The 23,041-nt window shown below is 48.9% G+C and overlaps 1 protein-coding gene across 1 annotated transcript in view; it reads left to right on the top strand.

Moving 5' to 3' along the window:
• Positions 1-23,041, top strand: part of LOC147103042 (cornifelin-like) — a 109,487-nt gene that overhangs the window by 47,578 nt on the left and 38,868 nt on the right. Inside the window, exon 3 of the mRNA XM_085962315.1 lies at positions 11,471-11,607. Coding sequence (XP_085818441.1) covers positions 11,471-11,607 — 137 coding nt within the window. The remainder of the gene's footprint in view (positions 1-11,470; positions 11,608-23,041) is intronic.

Genomic DNA, 23,041 nt, shown 5'->3' with positions numbered 1-23,041 from the left:
CTGTAAACAGTAACACACTCCTGTGGATCCTGTGTACACACTAACACACTCCTGTGGATCCTGTGTAAACACTGACACACTGCTGTGGATCCTGTGTAAACACTAACACACTCCTGTGGATCCTCTGTAAACACTGACACACTCCTGTGGATCCTGTGTAAACACTAACACACTCCTGTGGATCCTGTGTAAACACTAACACACTCCTGTGGATCCTGTGTAAACACTGACACACTCCTGTGGATCCTGTGTAAACACTAACACACTCCTGTGGATCCTGTGTAAACACTAACACACTCCTGTGGATCCTCTATAAACACTGACACACTCCTGTGCATCCTGTGTAAACACTAACACACTCCTGTGGATCCTGTGTAAACACTAACACACTCCTGTGGATCCTGTGTAAACACTAACACACTCCTGTGGATCCTCTGTAAACACTGACACACGCCTGTGGATCCTGTGTAAACACTGACACACTCCTGTGGATTCTGTGTAAACACTGACACACTCCTGTGGATCCTGTGGAAACACTGACACACTCCTGTGGATCCTGTGTAAACACTAACGCACTCCTGTGGATCCTGTGTAAACACTAACACACTCCTGTGGATCCTGTGTACACACACTCTCCTGTGGATCCTGTGTAAACACAAACACACTCCTGTGGATCCTGTGTAAGCACTAACACACTCCTGTGGATCCTGTGTAAATACTAACACACTCCTGTGGATCCTGTGTAAACACTAACACACTCCTGTGTAAACACTAACACACTCCTGTGGATCCTGTGTAAACACTGACACACTCCTGTGGATCCTGTGTAAACACTAACACACTCCTGTGGATCCTGTGTAAACACTAACACACTCCTGTGGAACCTCTGTAAACACTGACACACTCCTGTGGATCCTGTGTTAACACTAACACACTCCTGTGGGTCCTGTGTAAACAGTGACACACTCCTGTGAATCCTGTGTAAACACTGACACACTCCTGTGGATCCTGTGTAAACACTGACACACTCCTGTGGATCCTGTGTAAACACTGACACACTCCTGTGGATCCTGTGTAAACACTTACACACTCCTGTGGATCCTGTGTAAACACTAACACACTCCTGTGGATCCTGTGTAAACACTGATACACTCCTGTGGATCCTGTGTAAACACTGGCACACTCCTGTGGATCCTGTGTAAACACTGACACACTCCTGTGGATCCTGTGTAAACACTAACACACTCCTGTGGATCCTGTGTAAACACTAACACTCTCCTGTGGATCCTGTGTAAACACACTCTCCTGTGGATCCTGTGTAAACACTAACACACTCCTGTGGATCCTGTGTAAACACTGACACACTCCTGTGGATCCTGTGTAAATACTAACACACTCCTGTGGATCCTCTGTAAACACTAACACACTCCTGTGGATCCTGTGTAAACATTTACACACACCTGTGGATCCTGTGTAAACACTAACACACTCCTGTGGATCCTGTGTAAACACTAACACACCCCTGTGGATCCTGTGTAAACACTGACACACTCCTGTGGATCCTGTGTAAACACTAACACACTCCTGTGGATCCTGTGTAAACACTAACACACTCCTGTGGAACCTTTGTAAACACTGACACACTCCTGTGGATCCTGTGTAAACACTAACACACTCCTGTGGGTCCTGTGTAAACACTAACACACTCCTGTGGATCCTGTGTAAACACTAACACACTCCTGTGGATCCTGTGTAAACACTAACACACTGCTGTGGATCCTGTGTAAACACTAACACACTCCTGTGGATCCTGTGTAAACACTGACACACTTCTGTGGATCCTGTGTAAACACTAACACACTCCTGTGGATCCTGTGTAAACACTAACACACTCCTGTGGATCCTGTGCAAACACTAACACACTCCTGTGGATCCTGTGTAAACACTGACACACTCCTCTGGATCCTCTGTAAACGCTAACACACTCCTGTGGATTCTGTGTAAACACTGACACACTCCTGTGGATACTGTGTAAACACGAACACACTCCTGTGGATCCTGTGTAAACGCTGACACACTCCTGTGGATCCTGTGTAAACACTAACACACTCCTGTGGATCCTGTGTAAACACTGACACACTCCTGTGGATCCTCTGTAAACAGTAACACACTCCTGTGGATCCTGTGTACACACTAACACACTCCTGTGGATCCTGTGTAAACACTGACACACTGCTGTGGATCCTGTGTAAACACTAACACACTCCTGTGGATCCTCTGTAAACACTGACACACTCCTGTGGATCCTGTGTGAACACTAACACACTCCTGTGGGTCCTGTGTAAACACTCACACACTCCTGTGGATCCTCTGTCAACACTGACACACTCCTGTGGATCCTGTGTAAACACTCACACACTCCTGTGGATCCTGTGTAAACACTAACACACTCCTGTGGATCCTGTGTAAACACTAACACACTCCTGTGGATCCTCTGTAAACACTGACACACGTCTGTGGATCCTGTGTAATCACTAACACAATCCTGTGGATCCTGTGTAAACACTGACACACTCCTGTGGACCCTGTGTAAACACTAACACACTCCTGTGCATCCTGTGTAAACACTAACACACTCCTGTGGATCCTGTCTAAACACTAACACACTCCTGTGGACCCTGTGTAAACACTAACACACTCCTGTGCATCCTGTGTAAACACTAACACACTCCTGTGGATCCTGTGTAAACACTAACACACTCCTGTGGATCCTGTGTAAACACTAACACACTCCTGTGGATCCTGTGTAAACACTAACACACTCCTGTGGATCCTTTGTAAACACTGACACACTCCTGTGGATCCTGTGTAAACACTGACACACTCCTGTGGATCCTGTGTAAACACTGACACACTCCTGTGGATCCTGTGTAAACACTGACACACTCCTGTGGATCCTGTGTAAACACTGACACACTCCTGTGGATCCTGTGTAAACACTGACACACTCCTGTGGATCCTGTGTAAACACTAACACACTCCTGTGGATCCTGTGTAAACACTAACACACCCCTGTGGATCCTGTGTAAACACTGACACACTCCTGTGGATCCTGTGTAAACACTGACACACTCCTGTGGATCCTGTGTAAACACTGACACACTCCTGTGGATCCTGTGTAAACACTGACACACTCCTGTGGATCCTGTGTAAACACTAACACACTCCTGTGGATCCTGTGTAAACACTAACACACCCCTGTGGATCCTGTGTAAACACTGACACACTCCTGTGGATCCTGTGTAAACACTAACACACTCCTGTGGATCCTGTGTAAACACTAACACACTCCTGTGGAACCTCTGTAAACACTGACACACTCCTGTGGATCCTGTGTAAACACTAACACACTCCTGTGGGTCCTGTGTAAACACTAACACACTCCTGTGGATCCTGTGTAAACACTAACACACTCCTGTGGATCCTGTGTAAACACTAACACACTGCTGTGGATCCTGTGTAAACACTAACACACTCCTGTGGATCCTGTGTAAACACTGACACACTCCTGTGGATCCTGTGTAAACACTAACACACTCCTGTGGATCCTGTGTAAACACTAACACACTCCTGTGGATCCTGTGCAAACACTAACACACTCCTGTGGATCCTGTGTAAACACTGACACACTCCTCTGGATCCTCTGTAAACGCTAACACACTCCTGTGGATTCTGTGTAAACACTGACACACTCCTGTGGATACTGTGTAAACACGAACACACTCCTGTGGATCCTGTGTAAACGCTGACACACTCCTGTGGATCCTGTGTAAACACTAACACACTCCTGTGGATCCTGTGTAATCACTAACACAATCCTGTGGATCCTCTGTCAACACTGACACACTCCTGTGGATCCTGTGTAAACATTGACACACACCTGTGGATCCTGTGTAAACACTAACACACTCCTGTGGATCCTGTGTAAACACTAACACACCCCTGTGGATCCTGTGTTAACACTGACACACTCCTGTGGATCCTGTGTAAACACTAACACACTCCTGTGGATCCTGTGTAAACACTGACACACTCCTGTGGATCCTGTGTAAACACTAACACACTCCTGTGGATCCTGTGTAAACACTAACACACTCCTGTGGATCCTGTGTAAACACTAACACACTCCTGTGGATCCTGTGTAAACACTGACACACTCCTCTGGATCCTCTGTAAACGCTAACACACTCCTGTGGATTCTGTGCAAACACTGACACACTCCTGTGGATCCTGTGTAAACACTAACACACTCTTGTGGATCCTGTGTAAACACTGACACACTCCTGTAGATCCTCTGTAAACACTGGCACACTCCTGTGGATCCTGTGTAAACACTAACACACTCCTGTGGATCCTGTGTAAACACTGACACACTCCTGTGGATCCTCTGGAAACACTGACACACTCCTGTGGATCCTATGTAAACACTAACACACTCCTGTGGATCCAGTGTAAACACTGACACACTCCTGTGGATCCTGTGTAAACACTAACACACTCCTGTGGATCCTGTGTAAACACTAACACACTCCTGTGGATCCTGTGTAAACACGAACACACTCCTGTGGATCCTGTGTAAACGCTGACACACTCCTGTGGAGCCTGTGTAAACACTAACACACTCCTGTGGATCCTGTGTAAACACTGACACACTCCTGTGGATCCTCTGTAAACAGTAACACACTCCTGTGGATCCTGTGTACACACTAACACACTCCTGTGGATCCTGTGTAAACACTGACACACTGCTGTGGATCCTGTGTAAACACTAACACACTCCTGTGGATCCTCTGTAAACACTGACACACTCCTGTGGATCCTGTGTAAACACTAACACACTCCTGTGGATCCTGTGTAAACACTAACACACTCCTGTGGATCCTGTGTAAACACTGACACACTCCTGTGGATCCTGTGTAAACACTAACACACTCCTGTGGATCCTGTGTAAACACTAACACACTCCTGTGGATCCTCTATAAACACTGACACACTCCTGTGCATCCTGTGTAAACACTAACACACTCCTGTGGATCCTGTGTAAACACTAACACACTCCTGTGGATCCTGTGTAAACACTAACACACTCCTGTGGATCCTCTGTAAACACTGACACACGCCTGTGGATCCTGTGTAAACACTGACACACTCCTGTGGATTCTGTGTAAACACTGACACACTCCTGTGGATCCTGTGGAAACACTGACACACTCCTGTGGATCCTGTGTAAACACTAACGCACTCCTGTGGATCCTGTGTAAACACTAACACACTCCTGTGGATCCTGTGTACACACACTCTCCTGTGGATCCTGTGTAAACACAAACACACTCCTGTGGATCCTGTGTAAGCACTAACACACTCCTGTGGATCCTGTGTAAATACTAACACACTCCTGTGGATCCTGTGTAAACACTAACACACTCCTGTGTAAACACTAACACACTCCTGTGGATCCTGTGTAAACACTGACACACTCCTGTGGATCCTGTGTAAACACTAACACACTCCTGTGGATCCTGTGTAAACACTAACACACTCCTGTGGAACCTCTGTAAACACTGACACACTCCTGTGGATCCTGTGTTAACACTAACACACTCCTGTGGGTCCTGTGTAAACAGTGACACACTCCTGTGAATCCTGTGTAAACACTGACACACTCCTGTGGATCCTGTGTAAACACTGACACACTCCTGTGGATCCTGTGTAAACACTGACACACTCCTGTGGATCCTGTGTAAACACTTACACACTCCTGTGGATCCTGTGTAAACACTAACACACTCCTGTGGATCCTGTGTAAACACTGATACACTCCTGTGGATCCTGTGTAAACACTGGCACACTCCTGTGGATCCTGTGTAAACACTGACACACTCCTGTGGATCCTGTGTAAACACTAACACACTCCTGTGGATCCTGTGTAAACACTAACACTCTCCTGTGGATCCTGTGTAAACACACTCTCCTGTGGATCCTGTGTAAACACTAACACACTCCTGTGGATCCTGTGTAAACACTGACACACTCCTGTGGATCCTGTGTAAATACTAACACACTCCTGTGGATCCTCTGTAAACACTAACACACTCCTGTGGATCCTGTGTAAACATTTACACACACCTGTGGATCCTGTGTAAACACTAACACACTCCTGTGGATCCTGTGTAAACACTAACACACCCCTGTGGATCCTGTGTAAACACTGACACACTCCTGTGGATCCTGTGTAAACACTAACACACTCCTGTGGATCCTGTGTAAACACTAACACACTCCTGTGGAACCTTTGTAAACACTGACACACTCCTGTGGATCCTGTGTAAACACTAACACACTCCTGTGGGTCCTGTGTAAACACTAACACACTCCTGTGGATCCTGTGTAAACACTAACACACTCCTGTGGATCCTGTGTAAACACTAACACACTGCTGTGGATCCTGTGTAAACACTAACACACTCCTGTGGATCCTGTGTAAACACTGACACACTTCTGTGGATCCTGTGTAAACACTAACACACTCCTGTGGATCCTGTGTAAACACTAACACACTCCTGTGGATCCTGTGCAAACACTAACACACTCCTGTGGATCCTGTGTAAACACTGACACACTCCTCTGGATCCTCTGTAAACGCTAACACACTCCTGTGGATTCTGTGTAAACACTGACACACTCCTGTGGATACTGTGTAAACACGAACACACTCCTGTGGATCCTGTGTAAACGCTGACACACTCCTGTGGATCCTGTGTAAACACTAACACACTCCTGTGGATCCTGTGTAAACACTGACACACTCCTGTGGATCCTCTGTAAACAGTAACACACTCCTGTGGATCCTGTGTACACACTAACACACTCCTGTGGATCCTGTGTAAACACTGACACACTGCTGTGGATCCTGTGTAAACACTAACACACTCCTGTGGATCCTCTGTAAACACTGACACACTCCTGTGGATCCTGTGTGAACACTAACACACTCCTGTGGGTCCTGTGTAAACACTCACACACTCCTGTGGATCCTCTGTCAACACTGACACACTCCTGTGGATCCTGTGTAAACACTCACACACTCCTGTGGATCCTGTGTAAACACTAACACACTCCTGTGGATCCTGTGTAAACACTAACACACTCCTGTGGATCCTCTGTAAACACTGACACACGTCTGTGGATCCTGTGTAATCACTAACACAATCCTGTGGATCCTGTGTAAACACTGACACACTCCTGTGGATCCTGTCTAAACACTAACACACTCCTGTGGACCCTGTGTAAACACTAACACACTCCTGTGCATCCTGTGTAAACACTAACACACTCCTGTGGATCCTGTGTAAACACTAACACACTCCTGTGGATCCTGTGTAAACACTAACACACTCCTGTGGATCCTGTGTAAACACTAACACACTCCTGTGGATCCTTTGTAAACACTGACACACTCCTGTGGATCCTGTGTAAACACTGACACACTCCTGTGGATCCTGTGTAAACACTGACACACTCCTGTGGATCCTGTGTAAACACTGACACACTCCTGTGGATCCTGTGTAAACACTGACACACTCCTGTGGATCCTGTGTAAACACTGACACACTCCTGTGGATCCTGTGTAAACACTAACACACTCCTGTGGATCCTGTGTAAACACTAACACACCCCTGTGGATCCTGTGTAAACACTGACACACTCCTGTGGATCCTGTGTAAACACTGACACACTCCTGTGGATCCTGTGTAAACACTGACACACTCCTGTGGATCCTGTGTAAACACTGACACACTCCTGTGGATCCTGTGTAAACACTAACACACTCCTGTGGATCCTGTGTAAACACTAACACACCCCTGTGGATCCTGTGTAAACACTGACACACTCCTGTGGATCCTGTGTAAACACTAACACACTCCTGTGGATCCTGTGTAAACACTAACACACTCCTGTGGAACCTCTGTAAACACTGACACACTCCTGTGGATCCTGTGTAAACACTAACACACTCCTGTGGGTCCTGTGTAAACACTAACACACTCCTGTGGATCCTGTGTAAACACTAACACACTCCTGTGGATCCTGTGTAAACACTAACACACTGCTGTGGATCCTGTGTAAACACTAACACACTCCTGTGGATCCTGTGTAAACACTGACACACTCCTGTGGATCCTGTGTAAACACTAACACACTCCTGTGGATCCTGTGTAAACACTAACACACTCCTGTGGATCCTGTGCAAACACTAACACACTCCTGTGGATCCTGTGTAAACACTGACACACTCCTCTGGATCCTCTGTAAACGCTAACACACTCCTGTGGATTCTGTGTAAACACTGACACACTCCTGTGGATACTGTGTAAACACGAACACACTCCTGTGGATCCTGTGTAAACGCTGACACACTCCTGTGGATCCTGTGTAAACACTAACACACTCCTGTGGATCCTGTGTAAACACTGACACACTCCTGTGGATCCTCTGTAAACAGTAACACACTCCTGTGGATCCTGTGTACACACTAACACACTCCTGTGGATCCTGTGTAAACACTGACACACTGCTGTGGATCCTGTGTAAACACTAACACACTCCTGTGGATCCTCTGTAAACACTGACACACTCCTGTGGATCCTGTGTGAACACTAACACACTCCTGTGGGTCCTGTGTAAACACTCACACACTCCTGTGGATCCTCTGTCAACACTGACACACTCCTGTGGATCCTGTGTAAACACTCACACACTCCTGTGGATCCTGTGTAAACACTAACACACTCCTGTGGATCCTGTGTAAACACTAACACACTCCTGTGGATCCTCTGTAAACACTGACACACGTCTGTGGATCCTGTGTAATCACTAACACAATCCTGTGGATCCTGTGTAAACACTGACACACTCCTGTGGATCCTGTCTAAACACTAACACACTCCTGTGGATCCTGTGTAAACACTAACACACTCCTGTGCATCCTGTGTAAACACTAACACACTCCTGTGGATCCTGTGTAAACACTAACACACACCTGTGGATCCTGTGTAAACACTAACACACTCCTGTGGATCCTGTGTAAACACTAACACACTCCTGTGGATCCTTTGTAAACACTGACACACTCCTGTGGATCCTGTGTAAACACTGACACACTCCTGTGGATCCTGTGTAAACACTGACACACTCCTGTGGATCCTGTGTAAACACTGACACACTCCTGTGGATCCTGTGTAAACACTGACACACTCCTGTGGATCCTGTGTAAACACTGACACACTCCTGTGGATCCTGTGTAAACACTGACACACTCCTGTGGATCCTGTGTCAACACTAACACACTCCTGTGGATCCTGTGTAAACACTAACACACTCCTGTGGATCCAGTGTACACACACTCTCCTGTGGATCCTGTGTAAACACTAACACACTCCTGTGGATCCTGTGTAAACACTAACACACTCCTGTGGATCCTTTGTAAATACTAACACACTCCTGTGGATCCTGTGTAAACACTAACACACTCCTGTGGATCCTGTGTAAACACTAACACACTCCTGTGTATCCTGTGTAAACACTGACACACTCCTGTGGATCCTGTGTAAACACTAACACACTCCTGTGGATCCTGTGTAAACACTGACACACTCCTGTGGATCCTGTTTAAACACTAACACACTCCTGTGGGTCCTGTGTAAACAGTGACACTCTCCTGTGGATCCTGTGTAAACACTGACACGCTCCTGTGGATCCTGTGTAAACACTGACACACTCCTGTGGATCCTGTGTAAACACTGACACACTCCTGTGGATCCTGTGTAAACACTGACACACTCCTGTGGATCCTGTGTAAACACTGACACCCTCCTGTGGATCCTGTGTAAACACTGACACACTCCTGTGGATCCTGTGTAAACACTGACACACTCATGTGGATCCTGTGTAAACACTGACACACTCCTGTGGATCCTGTGTAAACACTAACACACTCCTGTGGATCCTGTGTAAACACTGACACACTCCTGTGGATCCTGTGTAAACACTGACACACTCCTGTGGATCCAGTGTAAACACTGACACACTCCTGTGGATCCTGTGTAAACACTAACACACTCCTGTGGATCCTGTGTAAACACTGACACACTCCTGTGGATCCTGTGTAAACACTGACACACTCCTCTGGATCCTGTGTAAACACTAACACACTCCTGTGGATCCTGTGTAAACACTAACACACTCCTGTGGATCCTGTGTAAACACTGACACACTCCTCTGGATCCTGTGTAAACACTAACACACTCCTGTGGATCCAGTGTAAACACTGACACACTCCTGTGGATCCTGTGTAAATACTGACACACTCCTGTGGATCCTGTGTAAATACTGACACACTCCTGTGGATCCTGTGTAAACACTAACACACTCCTGTGGATCCTGTGTAAACACTGACACACTCCTGTGGATCCAGTGTAAACACTGACACACTCCTCTGGATCCTGTGTAAACACTGACACACTCCTGTGGATCCTGTTTAAACACTGACACACTCCTGTGGATCCAGTGTAAACACTGACACACTCCTCTGGATCCTGTGTAAACACTGACACACTCCTGTGGATCCTGTGTAAACACTGGCACACTCCTCTGGATCCTGTGTAAACACTAACACTCTCCTCTGGATCCTATGTAAACACTGACACACTCCTGTGGATCCTGTGTAAACACTGACACACTCCTGTGGATCCAGTGTAAACACTGACACACTCCTGTGGATCCTGTGTAAACACTGACACACTCCTGTGGATCCTGTGTAAACACTAACACACTCCTGTGGATCCTGTGTAAACACTAACACACTCCTGTGGATCCTGTGTAAACACTGACACACTCCTGTGGATCCTGTGTAAACACTAACACACTCCTGTGGATCCTGTGTAAACACTAACACACTCCTGTGGATCCTGTGTAAGCACTAACACACTCCTGTGGATCCTGTGTAAACACTGACACACTCCTGTGGATCCTGTGTAAACACTAACACACTCCTGTGGATCCTGTGTAAACACTGACACACTCCTGTGGATCCTGTGTAAACACTAACACACTCCTGTGGATCCTGTGTAAACACTGACACACTCCTGTGGATCCTGTGTAAACACTGACACACTCCTGTGGATCCTGTGTAAACACTGACACACTCCTGTGGATCCTGTGTAAACACTGACACACTCCTGTGGACACTCTTATCACTGACTTACTCCCAGGTAGAGGAATGTCCTCCCCCGCCCCCTGACAGAGGCATGTGGGGAAGGGCCTGTGATAGTCGCTGAATCTGGAGACAGGGAAAGAAAATAAAAGGCTTGAAAAGTGTCTGTTGCTCAGTGAGGAACGTTTCTTCCCACAGGCCTCCTTGGTTCTTTCTGCCCCAACATTCTGGGCTGTTTTTTAGCTCATAAATATGGAGAGAATTGCTGCCTCGGGTTGGTGCCTGGAGGTCTGGTTGCCCTGAGAACTCACATGAGGCTTTCGTACAATATTCAGGTACGTGATTGAGCTCCTTGCACTCTTCCCCAGCTGAGGGCCCGTAAACCATTTTATAGAGCAGGGATAGGTGCACTGCCCTTTCACCTCTGGGGCCTGGGTTAGTTTGCAGTCCAGGCTGAAGCGATGAAGGTGTCTCACTCGGCTTTCATCCTTGTTTTCAAATCCACCCATGGCCTCGCCCCTCCCTATCTCTGTAATCTCCTTCAGCCCCACAACCTCCACCAGCCCCCCCTCCGAGATATCTGCGCTCCTCTAATTCTACCCTCTTGAACATCCCTGATTATAATCGCTCCACCATTGCTGGCTGTGCCTACTGTTGCCTAGGCCCTGAGCTCTGGAATTCCCTGCCTAAACCTCTCCGCCTCTCTATCCTCCTTCGTCTTTCCTGAAACCCTGCCTCTTAGACCAAGCATTTGGTCACCTGTCCTAATAGAGAAAGACAGACTTGCATTTATATAGCGCCTTTCACCATCTCAGGACGTCCCAAAACGCTTTACAGCCAATGAAGTGCTTTTGAAGTGTAGTCACTGTTGTAATGTAGGAAACGTGGCTACCAATTTGCGCACAGCAAGCTCCCACAAACAGAACTGTGATAATGACCAGATCATCTGTTTTAGTGATGTTGATTGAGAGATAAATATTGGCCAGGATACCGGGGATAACTCCACTGCTCTTCTTCGAAATAGTGCCATGGGATCTTTTTACGTCCACCTGAGAGAGCAGACGGGGCTTCGGTTTAATGTCACATCCAAAAGACGGCACCTCCGACAGTGCAGCACTCCCTCAGCGCTGCACTGGAGTGCCAGCCTAGATTTTTGTGCTCAAGTCTCTGGAGTGGGACTTTACACACAACCTTCTGACTCGGAGTGAGCGTGTTAACCACTGAGCCACTGCTGACACCGTCTCCTTATTTGGCTTGGCATCAAATGTTGTCCAATTACGCTCCAATGAAGCACCTTGGCACATTTTACTATGTTGAAGGCGCTATATAAATGCAAGTTGTTATTTGGCAACTTGGCTCTGACAGGATATCCGATAAGGACAGTCAATGTGAGAAATGGAAATGGGGGTGTGGTGGGGGATGGGGGGAATCCATCACTGGATCTGCTCAGACCCACAGACTGTCTCAGGCCCACGGACTGACTCAAACCCATTGACCGGCTCGGTCCCACTGACTGGCCAAGACCCACTGACTGGCTCGGGCGCACTGACTGGCCAAGACCCACTGACTGGCTCAGACCCACTGACCGGCTCGGGCCCACGGACTGACTCAAACCCATTGACCGGCTCGGTCCCACTGACTGGCCAAGACCCATTGACCGGCTCGGTCCCACTGACTGGCCAAGACCCACTGACTGGCTCAGACCCACTGACCGGCTCGGGCCCACGGACTGACTCAAACCCATTGACCGGCTCGGTCCCACTGACTGGCTCAGACCCACTGACTGGCTCGGGCGCACTGACTGACTCGAACCCACAGACTGGCTCAAACCAACAGACTGACTCAAACCCACTGACTGACTCGAACCCACTGACTGGCTCAAGCCTACTGACCGGCTCGGACCCACTGACTGGCTCAAACCCACTGACAGGCTCGGGCCCACTGACTGGCTCAGACCCACTGACTGGCTCGGGCCCACTGACTGGCTCGGGCCCACTGACTGGCTCGGGCCCACTGGCTGGCTCCGGCCCACTGACTGGCTCGGACCCACTGACTGACTCGAACCTTGACTAGCTCAGGCCCACTGACTGGCTCAAACCCACTGACTGGCTTGGGCCCACTGACTGGCTCGGACCCACTGACCGGCTCGGGCCCACTGACCGGCTCGGACCCACTGACCGGCTCGGACCCACTGACTGGCTCGGACCCACTGATTGGCTCGGACCCACTGACTGGCTCGGACCCACTGACTGGCTCAGACGCACAGACTGGCTCGGACCCACAGACTGGCTCGGACCCACTGACTGGCTCAGACCCACAGACTGGCTCAAACCCACAGACTGGCTCGAACCCACAGACTGGCTTGGAACCCACTGACCGGCTCGAACCCACAGACTGGCTCAGACCCACTGACTGGCTCGGACCCACTGACTGACTCGAACCTTGACTAGCTCAGGCCCACTGACTGGCTCAAACCCACTGACTGGCTTGGGCCCACTGACCGGCTCGGACCCACTGACCGGCTCGGGCCCACTGACCGGTTCAGGCCCACAGACTGCCTCGAACTCACAGACTGGCTCAAACCCACTGACTGACTCAAACCCATAGACTGGCTCGAACCCACTGTCTGGCTCGGACCCACTGACCGGCTCGGACCCACTGACTGGCTCAGACCCACTGACCGGCTCAGACACACAGTCTGGCTCGGACCCACTGACCGGCTCGGACCCACTGACCGGCTCGGACCCACTGACCGGCTCGGTCCCACTGACTGGCTCAGACCCACTGACTGGCTCGGGCGCACTGACTGACTCGAACCCACAGACTGGCTCAAACCCACTGACTGACTCAAACCCACTGACTGACTCGAACCCACTGACTGGCTCAAACCTACTGACCGGCTCGGACCCACTGACTGGCTCAAACCCACTGACAGGCTCGGGCCCACTGACTGGCTCAGACCCACTGACTGGCTCGGGCCCACTGACTGGCTCGGGCCCACTGGCTGGCTCCGGCCCACTGACTGGCTCGGACCCACTGACTGACTCGAACCTTGACTAGCTCAGGCCCACTGACTGGCTCAAACCCACTGACTGGCTTGGGCCCACTGACCGGCTCGGACCCACTGACCGGCTCGGGCACACTGACCAGCTCGGACCCACTGACTGGCTCGGACCCACTGACTGGCTCGGACCCACTGATTGACTCGGACCCACTGACTGGCTCGGACCCACTGACTGGCTCAGACGCACAGGCTGGCTCGGACCCACAGACTGGCTCGGACCCACTGACTGGCTCAGACCCACAGACTGGCTCCAACCCACAGACTGGCTTGGAACCCACTGACCGGCTCGAACCCACAGACTGGCTCAGACCCACTGACTGGCTCGGACCCACAGACTGGCTCAGACCCACAGACTGGCTCAGACTCACAGACTGGCTCGAACCCACAGACTGTCTCGAACCCACAGACTGTCTCGAACTCACAGACTGGCTCGAACCCACAGACTGGCTCAGGCCCACTGACTGGCTCCGGCCCACAGACTGGCTCAGACCCACTGACCGGCTCGGACCAGCTGACTGGCTCCGGCCCACAGACTGTCTCGAACCCACAGACTGTCTCGAACCCACAGACTGTCTCGAACCCACAGACTGGCTCGGACCCACTGACTGGCTCGGGCCCACTGACTGACTTGAACCCACTGACTGGCTCGGACCCACAGATTGACTCGAACCCACTGAGCGGCTCGAACCCACAGATTGACTCGAACCCACTGACTGGCTCGGGCCCACTGACTGGCTCGGGCCCACTGACCGGTTCAGGCCCACAGACTGCCTCGAACTCACAGACTGGCTCAAACCCACTGACTGACTCAAACCCATAGACTGGCTCGAACCCACTGTCTGGCTCGGACCCACTGACCGGCTCGGACCCACTGACTGGCTCAGACCCACTGACCGGCTCAGACACACAGTCTGGCTCGGACCCACTGACCGGCTCGGACCCACTGACCGGCTCGGACCCACTGACCGGCTCGGTCCCACTGACTGGCTCAGACCCACTGACTGGCTCGGGCGCACTGACTGACTCGAACCCACAGACTGGCTCAAACCCACTGACTGACTCAAACCCACTGACTGGCTCGAACCCACTGACTGGCTCAAACCTACTGACCGGCTCGGACCCACTGACTGGCTCCAACCCACTGACAGGCTCGGGCCCACTGACTGGCTCAGACCCACTGACTGGCTCGGGCCCACTGACTGGCTCGGGCCCACTGACTGGCTCGGGCCCACTGGCTGGCTCCGGCCCACTGACTGGCTCGGACCCACTGACTGACTCGAACCTTGACTAGCTCAGGCCCACTGACTGGCTCAAACCCACTGACTGGCTTGGGCCCACTGACCGGCTCGGACCCACTGACCGGCTCGGGCCCACTGACCGGCTCGGACCCACTGACTGGCTCGGACCCACTGACTGGCTCGGGCCCACTGATTGACTCGGACCCACTGACTGGCTCGGACCCACTGACTGGCTCAGACGCACAGGCTGGCTCGGACCCACAGACTGGCTCGGACCCACTGACTGGCTCAGACCCACAGACTGGCTCGAACCCACAGACTGGCTTGGAACCCACTGACCGGCTCGAACCCACAGACTGGCTCAGACCCACTGACTGGCTCGGACCCACAGACTGGCTCAGACCCACAGACTGGCTCAGACTCACAGACTGGCTCGAACCCACAGACTGTCTCGAACCCACAGACTGTCTCGAACTCACAGACTGGCTCGAACCCACAGACTGGCTCAGGCCCACTGACTGGCTCCGGCCCACAGACTGGCTCAGACCCACTGACCGGCTCGGACCAGCTGACTGGCCGCCGCCCACAGACTGTCTCGAACCCACAGACTGTCTCGAACCCACAGACTGTCTCGAACCCACAGACTGGCTCGGACCCACTGACTGGCTCGGGCCCACTGACTGACTTGAACCCACTGACTGGCTCGGACCCACAGATTGACTCGAACCCACTGAGCGGCTCGAACCCACAGATTGACTCGAACCCATTGACTGGCTCGGGCCCACTGACTGGCTCGGGCCCACTGACCGGTTCAGGCCCACAGACTGCCTCGAACTCACAGACTGGCTCAAACCCACTGACTGACTCAAACCCATAGACTGGCTCGAACCCACTGTCTGGCTCGGACCCACTGACCGGCTCGGACCCACTGACTGGCTCAGACCCACTGACCGGCTCAGACACACAGTCTGGCTCGGACCCACTGACCGGCTCGGACCCACTGACCGGCTCGGACCCACTGACCGACTCGGGCCCACTGACCGGCTCGGGCCCACAGACCGGCTCGGACCCACTGACTGGCTCCGGACCACTGACTGACTCGGGCCCACTGACCGGTTCAGACCCACTGATTGACTCCGGCCCACTGACTGTCTCGAACCCACAGTCTGGCTCGGATCCACTGACTGGCTCTGGCCCACTGAATGGCTCGGGCCCACTGGCTGACTCGGGCCCACTGATTGGCTCCGGCCCACAGACTGTCTCGAACCCACAGACTGGCCCGGACCCACTGACTGGCTCTGGCCCACTGAGTGGCTCAGGCCCACTGACCGACTCGGACCCACTGACCGACTCGGACCCACTGACTGACTCGGGCCCACTGACTGACTGGGCCCTGACTGGCACGGGCCCACTTAGAATAAGGACTTCACAAACTGACCTTATCCATAACATTTGATGCTCATCTCCTCCTCCTATCATTGCATTAATGGATGTTCAGTCTTTGAATTTGGGTGAAAATTGGTTTTGATAGGGTTTGGATTGAGATTGGATTGGGAATGGATTGGGATCTGATTGGGATCGGATTGAGTTTGGATTGGGATTGGATTGGGTTTGGATTGGGATTGCATTGGGATTGGATTAGGATTGGATTTGTTTTGGATTGGGATTGGATTGGGTTTTCATTGGGTTTGGATTGGGATTGGATTGGGTTTGGATTGGATTATGATTGGATTGGGTTTTCATTGGGATTGGATTGGGTTTGAATTGGGATTGGATTGGGATTGGATTGGGTTTTCATTGGGATTGGATTGGGTTTGGATTGGGATTGGATTGGGATTGGATTGGGATTGGATTGGTTTTGCATTGGGATTGGATTGGGATTGGATTGGGATTGGATTGGGATTTCATTGGGATTGGATTGGGTTTGGATTGGGATTGGATTGGGATTGGATTGCGATTGGATTACGATTGGATTGTGATTGGATTGGGATTGGATTGGGATTTTATTGGGATTGGACTTGGTTTGGATTGGGATTGGATTGGGTTTGGATTGGAATTGGATTGGGTTTGGATTGGGTTTGGATTGGGATTGGGTGTGGATTGGGTTTGGATTGGGTTTGAATTGGGATTGGATGTGGATTGGGTTGGGATTGGATGGGGTTTGGATGCGGATTGGATTGGGATTAGATTGGGTCTGGATTGAGATTGGATTGGGTTTGGTTTGGGATTGGATTGGGTTTGGACTGGGATTGGATTGGGTTTGGATTGTGTTTGGATTGGGATTGGGTATGGATTGGGTTTGGATTGGGATTGGATGTGGATTGGGTTTGGATTGGATGGGGTTTGGATGCGGATTGGATTGGGATTGGATTGGGTCTGGATTGAGATTGGATTGGGTTTGGATTGAGTTTGTATTGGGTTTGTATTGGGATTGGATTGGGATTGGATTGGGTTGGATTGGGATTGTATTGGGATTGTATTGAGTTCGGATTGGGATTGAATTGGGATTGGATTGGGATTGGATTGGGTTTGGATTGGGATTGGATTGGGTTTGCATTGGGATTGAATTGGTTTTGGATTGGGATTTGATTTGGTTTGGAATGAGTTTTGATTGGGATTGGATTGGTTTTGGATTGGGATTGGATTGGGATTGGATTAGGTTTGGATTGTGTTTGGATTGGGATTGGAGTGTGATTGGATTGGGATTGGATTGGGATTGGATTGGGCTTGGACCGGGATTGGATTGGGATTTGATTAGGTTTGGATTGGGGTTGGATTTGGTTTGGATTGGGATTGGATTGGGAGTGGATTGGGTTTGGATTGGGATTGGATTTGCTTTGGATTGAGTTTGGATTGGGTTTGGATTGGGTTTGGATTGGAATTGGATTGGGATTTGATTGGGATTGGATTGGGTTTGGATTGAGATTGGATTGGGATAGAATTGGATTTGGATTGGGTTAGGGATTGGATTGGGATTGGATTGGGTTTGGATTGGGATTTGATTGGGTTTGGATTGGATTTGGATTGGGATTGGATTGGATTTGGATTGGGATTGGATTGGGATTGGATTGGGATTGGACTGGGTTTGGATTGGGATTGGATTGCGTTTGGATTGGGTTTGGATTGGGTTTGGATTGGGATTGGATTTGGTTTGGATTGCTATTGGATTGGGCTTCCATTGTGATTGGATTGGGATTGGATTGGTATTGGAGTGGGATTGGATTGTGATTTGATTGGGATTGGGTTTGGTTTTGATTGAGTTTGGATTGGGATTGGATTGGGTTTGCATTGGGATTGGATTTGGCTTGGATTGGTTTGGATTGGGATTGTATTGGGATTGTATTGGGATTGTATTGGGATTGTATTGGGATTGTATTAGGATTGGATTCGGATTGGATTCGGATTGGATTGGGTTTGGATTGGGATTGGATTGGGATTGGATTGAGTTTGGATTGGGATTGAATTGGATTTGGATTGGGATTGGATTGGGTTTGGATTGGGATTGGATTGGGATTGGATTGTGATTGGATTGGGATTGGATTTGGTTTGGATTGTGCTTTGGATTGGGATTGGATTGTGATTGGATTGTGATTGGATTTGGTTTGGATTGGGTTTGGATTGCGTTTTGGATTGGGTTTGGATTGGGATTCTATTGGGATTGTATTGGGATTGGATTGAGATTGGATTGGAATTGGATTGGGTTTGCATTGGGATTGGATTGGGATTGGATTGGATTTGGATTGGGATTGGATTGGGATTGGATTGGGATTGGATTGGGTTTGGATTGGGTTTGGATTGGGTTTGGATCGGGATTGGATTGGGATTTGATTAGGTTTGGATTGGGTTGGATTTGGTTTGGATTGGGATTGGATTGGGAATGGATTGGGTTTGGATTGGGATTGCATTTGCTTTGGATTGAGTTGGGATTGGGTTTGGATTCGGTTTGGATTGGGATTGGATTGGGTTTGGATTGGGATTGGATTGGGTTTCGATTGGTATTGGATTGGGTTTGGATTTGGATTGAGTTGCGTTTGCATTGGGATTGGTTTGGGGTTGGATTGGGTTTGGATTGGGATTGGATTGGGATTGGATTGGGATTGCATTGGAATTGGATTGGGATTGGATTGGGTTTCGATTGGGATTCTATTGGGTTTGGATTGAGTTACGATTGGGATTGGATTGGTTTTGGATTTGGATTGGATTGGGATTGAATTGGTTTTGGATTGGGATTGGATTGGGTTTGGATTGGGTGTGGATTGGGTTTGGATTGGTATTGGATTGGGTTTGGATTGGGATTGGTTTGGGTTTGGTTTGGGATGGGATTGGGTTTGTAGTGTGATTGTATTGTGATTGTATTGTGATTGGATTCGGTTTGCATTGGGATTGGATTGGGTTTGGATTGTGTTTGGATTGGGATTGAATTGGTTTTGGATTGGGATTGGATTTGGTTTGGAATGAGTTTGGATTGGGATGGGATTGGTTTTGGATTGGGTTAGGGATTGGATTGGGATTGGATTGGGTTTGGATTGGGATTTGATTGGGTTTGGATTGGATTTGGATTGGGATTAGATTGGATTTGGATTGGGATTGGATTGGGATTGGATTGGGGTTGGATTGGGTTTGGATTGGGATTGGATTGCGTTTGGATGGGTTTGGATTGGGTTTGGATTGGGATTGGATTGGGTTTGGATTGCTATTGGATTGGGCTTGCATTGGGATTGGATTGGGATTGGATTGGGATTGGATTGAGTTTGGATTGGGATTGGATTGGGTTTGGATTGGGATTGGATTGTGATTTGATTGGGATTGGATTTGGTTTTGATTGAGTTTGGATTGGGATTGGATTGGGTTTGCATTGGAATTGGATTGGGATTGGATTGGGATGGGATTGGGGTTGGATTGGGATTGGATTGTGATTGTATTGGGATTGGATTTGGTTTAGATTGGGTTTGGATTGGGATTTTATTGGGATTGTATTGGGATTGTATTGGGATTGGATTGGGATTGGATTAGGATTGGATTCGGATTGGATTGGGATTTGATTGGGTTTGGATTGGGTTTGGATTGGGATGGATTGGGATTGGATTTGTATTGAATTGGGTTTGCATTGGGATTGGATTGGGATTGGATTGGGTTTTGGATTGGGATTGGATTGGGATTGGATTGATTTTGGATTGGGATTGAATTGGGTTTGGATTGGGATTGGATTGGGTTTGGATTGGGATTGGATTGGGATTGGATTGGGTTTGCATTGGGATTGGATTTGCTTTGGATTGAGTTGGGATTGGGTTTGGATTGGGATTGTATTGGGATTAGATTGGGATTGGATTGAGATTCGATTGGGTTTGGATTGGGATTAGATTGGGTTTGCATTGGGATTGGATTGGGATTGGTTTGGGTTTGGATTGGAATTGGATTGGGATTGGATTGGGATTGGATTGGGTTTGGATCGGGATTGGATTGGGATTTGATTAGGTTTGGATTGGGTTTGGATTGAGATTGGATTGGGTTTGGATTGCCATTGGATTGGATTTGGATTGTGATTGGATTGGGTTTGGATTGGGTTTGGATTGGGATTGGGTTGGGATTGGATTGGGTTTGGATTGGGATTGGATTGGGATTGGATTGGGATTGAATTTGAATTGGATTGGGATTGGATTGGGTTTGGATTGTGATTGTATTGGGATCGGATTGGGTTTGGATTGGGATTGGATTGGGATTGGATTGGGTTTGGATTGGGATTGAATTGGTTTTGTATTGTGATTCTATTGGGTTTCGATTGAGTTTGGATTGGGATTGGATTGGTTTTGGATTGGGATTGGATTGGAATTGCATTGGGATTAGATTGGGATTGGATCGGAATTGGATTGGGATTTGATTAGGTTTGGATTGGGTTTGGCTTGGGATTGGATATGGATTGGATTGAGCTTGGATAGAGATTGGATTGGGTTTCGATTGACATTGGATTGGGATTGGATTGGGATTGGATTAGGTTTGGATTGGGATTGGATTGGGATTGGATTGGGATTGCATTTGAATTGGATTGGGATTGGATTAGGTTTGGATTGTGATTGGATTGGGATTGGATTGGGTTTGGATTGGGATTGGATTGGGTTTGGTTTGGGATTGGGTTTGGATTGGGATTGGATGCGGATTGGGTTGGGATTTGATTGGGTTTGGATTAGGATTTTGTTGGGATTGGATTTGGTTTGGATTGGGATTGGATTGTGATTGGATTGGGTTTGGATTGGGTTTGGATTGGGATTGAATTGTGATTGGATTGGGTTTTCATTGGGATTGAATTGGTTTTGGATTGGGATTGGATTGGTTTTGTATTGGGATTGGATTGGGATTGAACTGGTTTTGGATTGGGATTGGATTTGGTTTGGATTGGGTTTTTGATTGGGATTCGATTGGGAATGGTTTGGGTTTGGATTGGGGTTTGATTGGGATTGGATTGAGATTGGATTGGTTTTGGATTGGCATTGGATTGGATTTGCTTGGGATTAGATTGGGATTGAATTGGGTTTTGGATTGAGATTGTATTGGGATTGTATTGGGACTAGAGTGTGATTGGATTGAGATTGGATTGGGTTTGGATTGGGATTGGATTGGGTTTGCATTGGGATTGGATTGGGATTGGTTTGGGTTTGCATTGGGATTGGATTGGGATTGAATTGGGATTGGATTGGGATTGGATTGGGTTTGGATCGGGATTGGATTGGGATTTGATTAAGTTTGGATTGGGTTTGGATTGGGGTTGAATTGGGATTGGATTGGATTTGGATTGAGATTGGATTGTGATTCGATTGGCATTGGATTGTGTTTGGATTTGGATTGAATTGGGTTTGGATTGGGTTTGGATTGGGATTGGATTGGGATTGGATTGGGTTTGGATTGGGATTGGATTGGGATTGCATTTGAATTTGATTGGGATTGGATTGGGTTTGGATTGGGATTGGATTGGGATTGGATTGGGTTTGGATTGGGATTGGGTTGGGTTTGGATTGGGTTTGGATTGGGATTGAATTGGTTTTGTTTTGGGATTCTATTGGGTTTGGATTGAGTTTGGATTTGAATTGGATTGGTTTTGGGTTGGGATTGGATTGGGATTGCATTGGGATTAGATTGGGATTGGATCGGAATTGGATTGGGATTTGATTAGGTTTGGATTGGGTCTGGATTGGGATTGGATATGGATTGGATTGGGTTTGGATTGAGATTGGATTGGGACTCGATTGGCATTGGATTGGGTTTGGATTTGGATTGAATTGGGTTTTGATTGGGTTTGGATTGGGATTGGATTGGGATTGGATTGGGTTTGGATTTGGATTGGATTGGGATTAGATTGGGATTGCCTTTGAATTGGATTGGGATTGGATTGGGTTTGGATTGGGATTGGATTCGGTTTGGATTGGGAATGAATTGGTTTTGTATTGTGATTCTATTGGGTTTGGATTGAGTTTG

Source organism: Somniosus microcephalus, chromosome 20 (assembly GCF_052327205.1).
Source record: "Somniosus microcephalus isolate GS21.2 chromosome 20, FLI_Smic_1.0, whole genome shotgun sequence".
NCBI lineage: Eukaryota > Metazoa > Chordata > Chondrichthyes > Squaliformes > Somniosidae > Somniosus > Somniosus microcephalus.
Note: the sequence above shows the minus strand (reverse complement) of the source record. Positions and strands in the feature narration are given on the sequence as shown.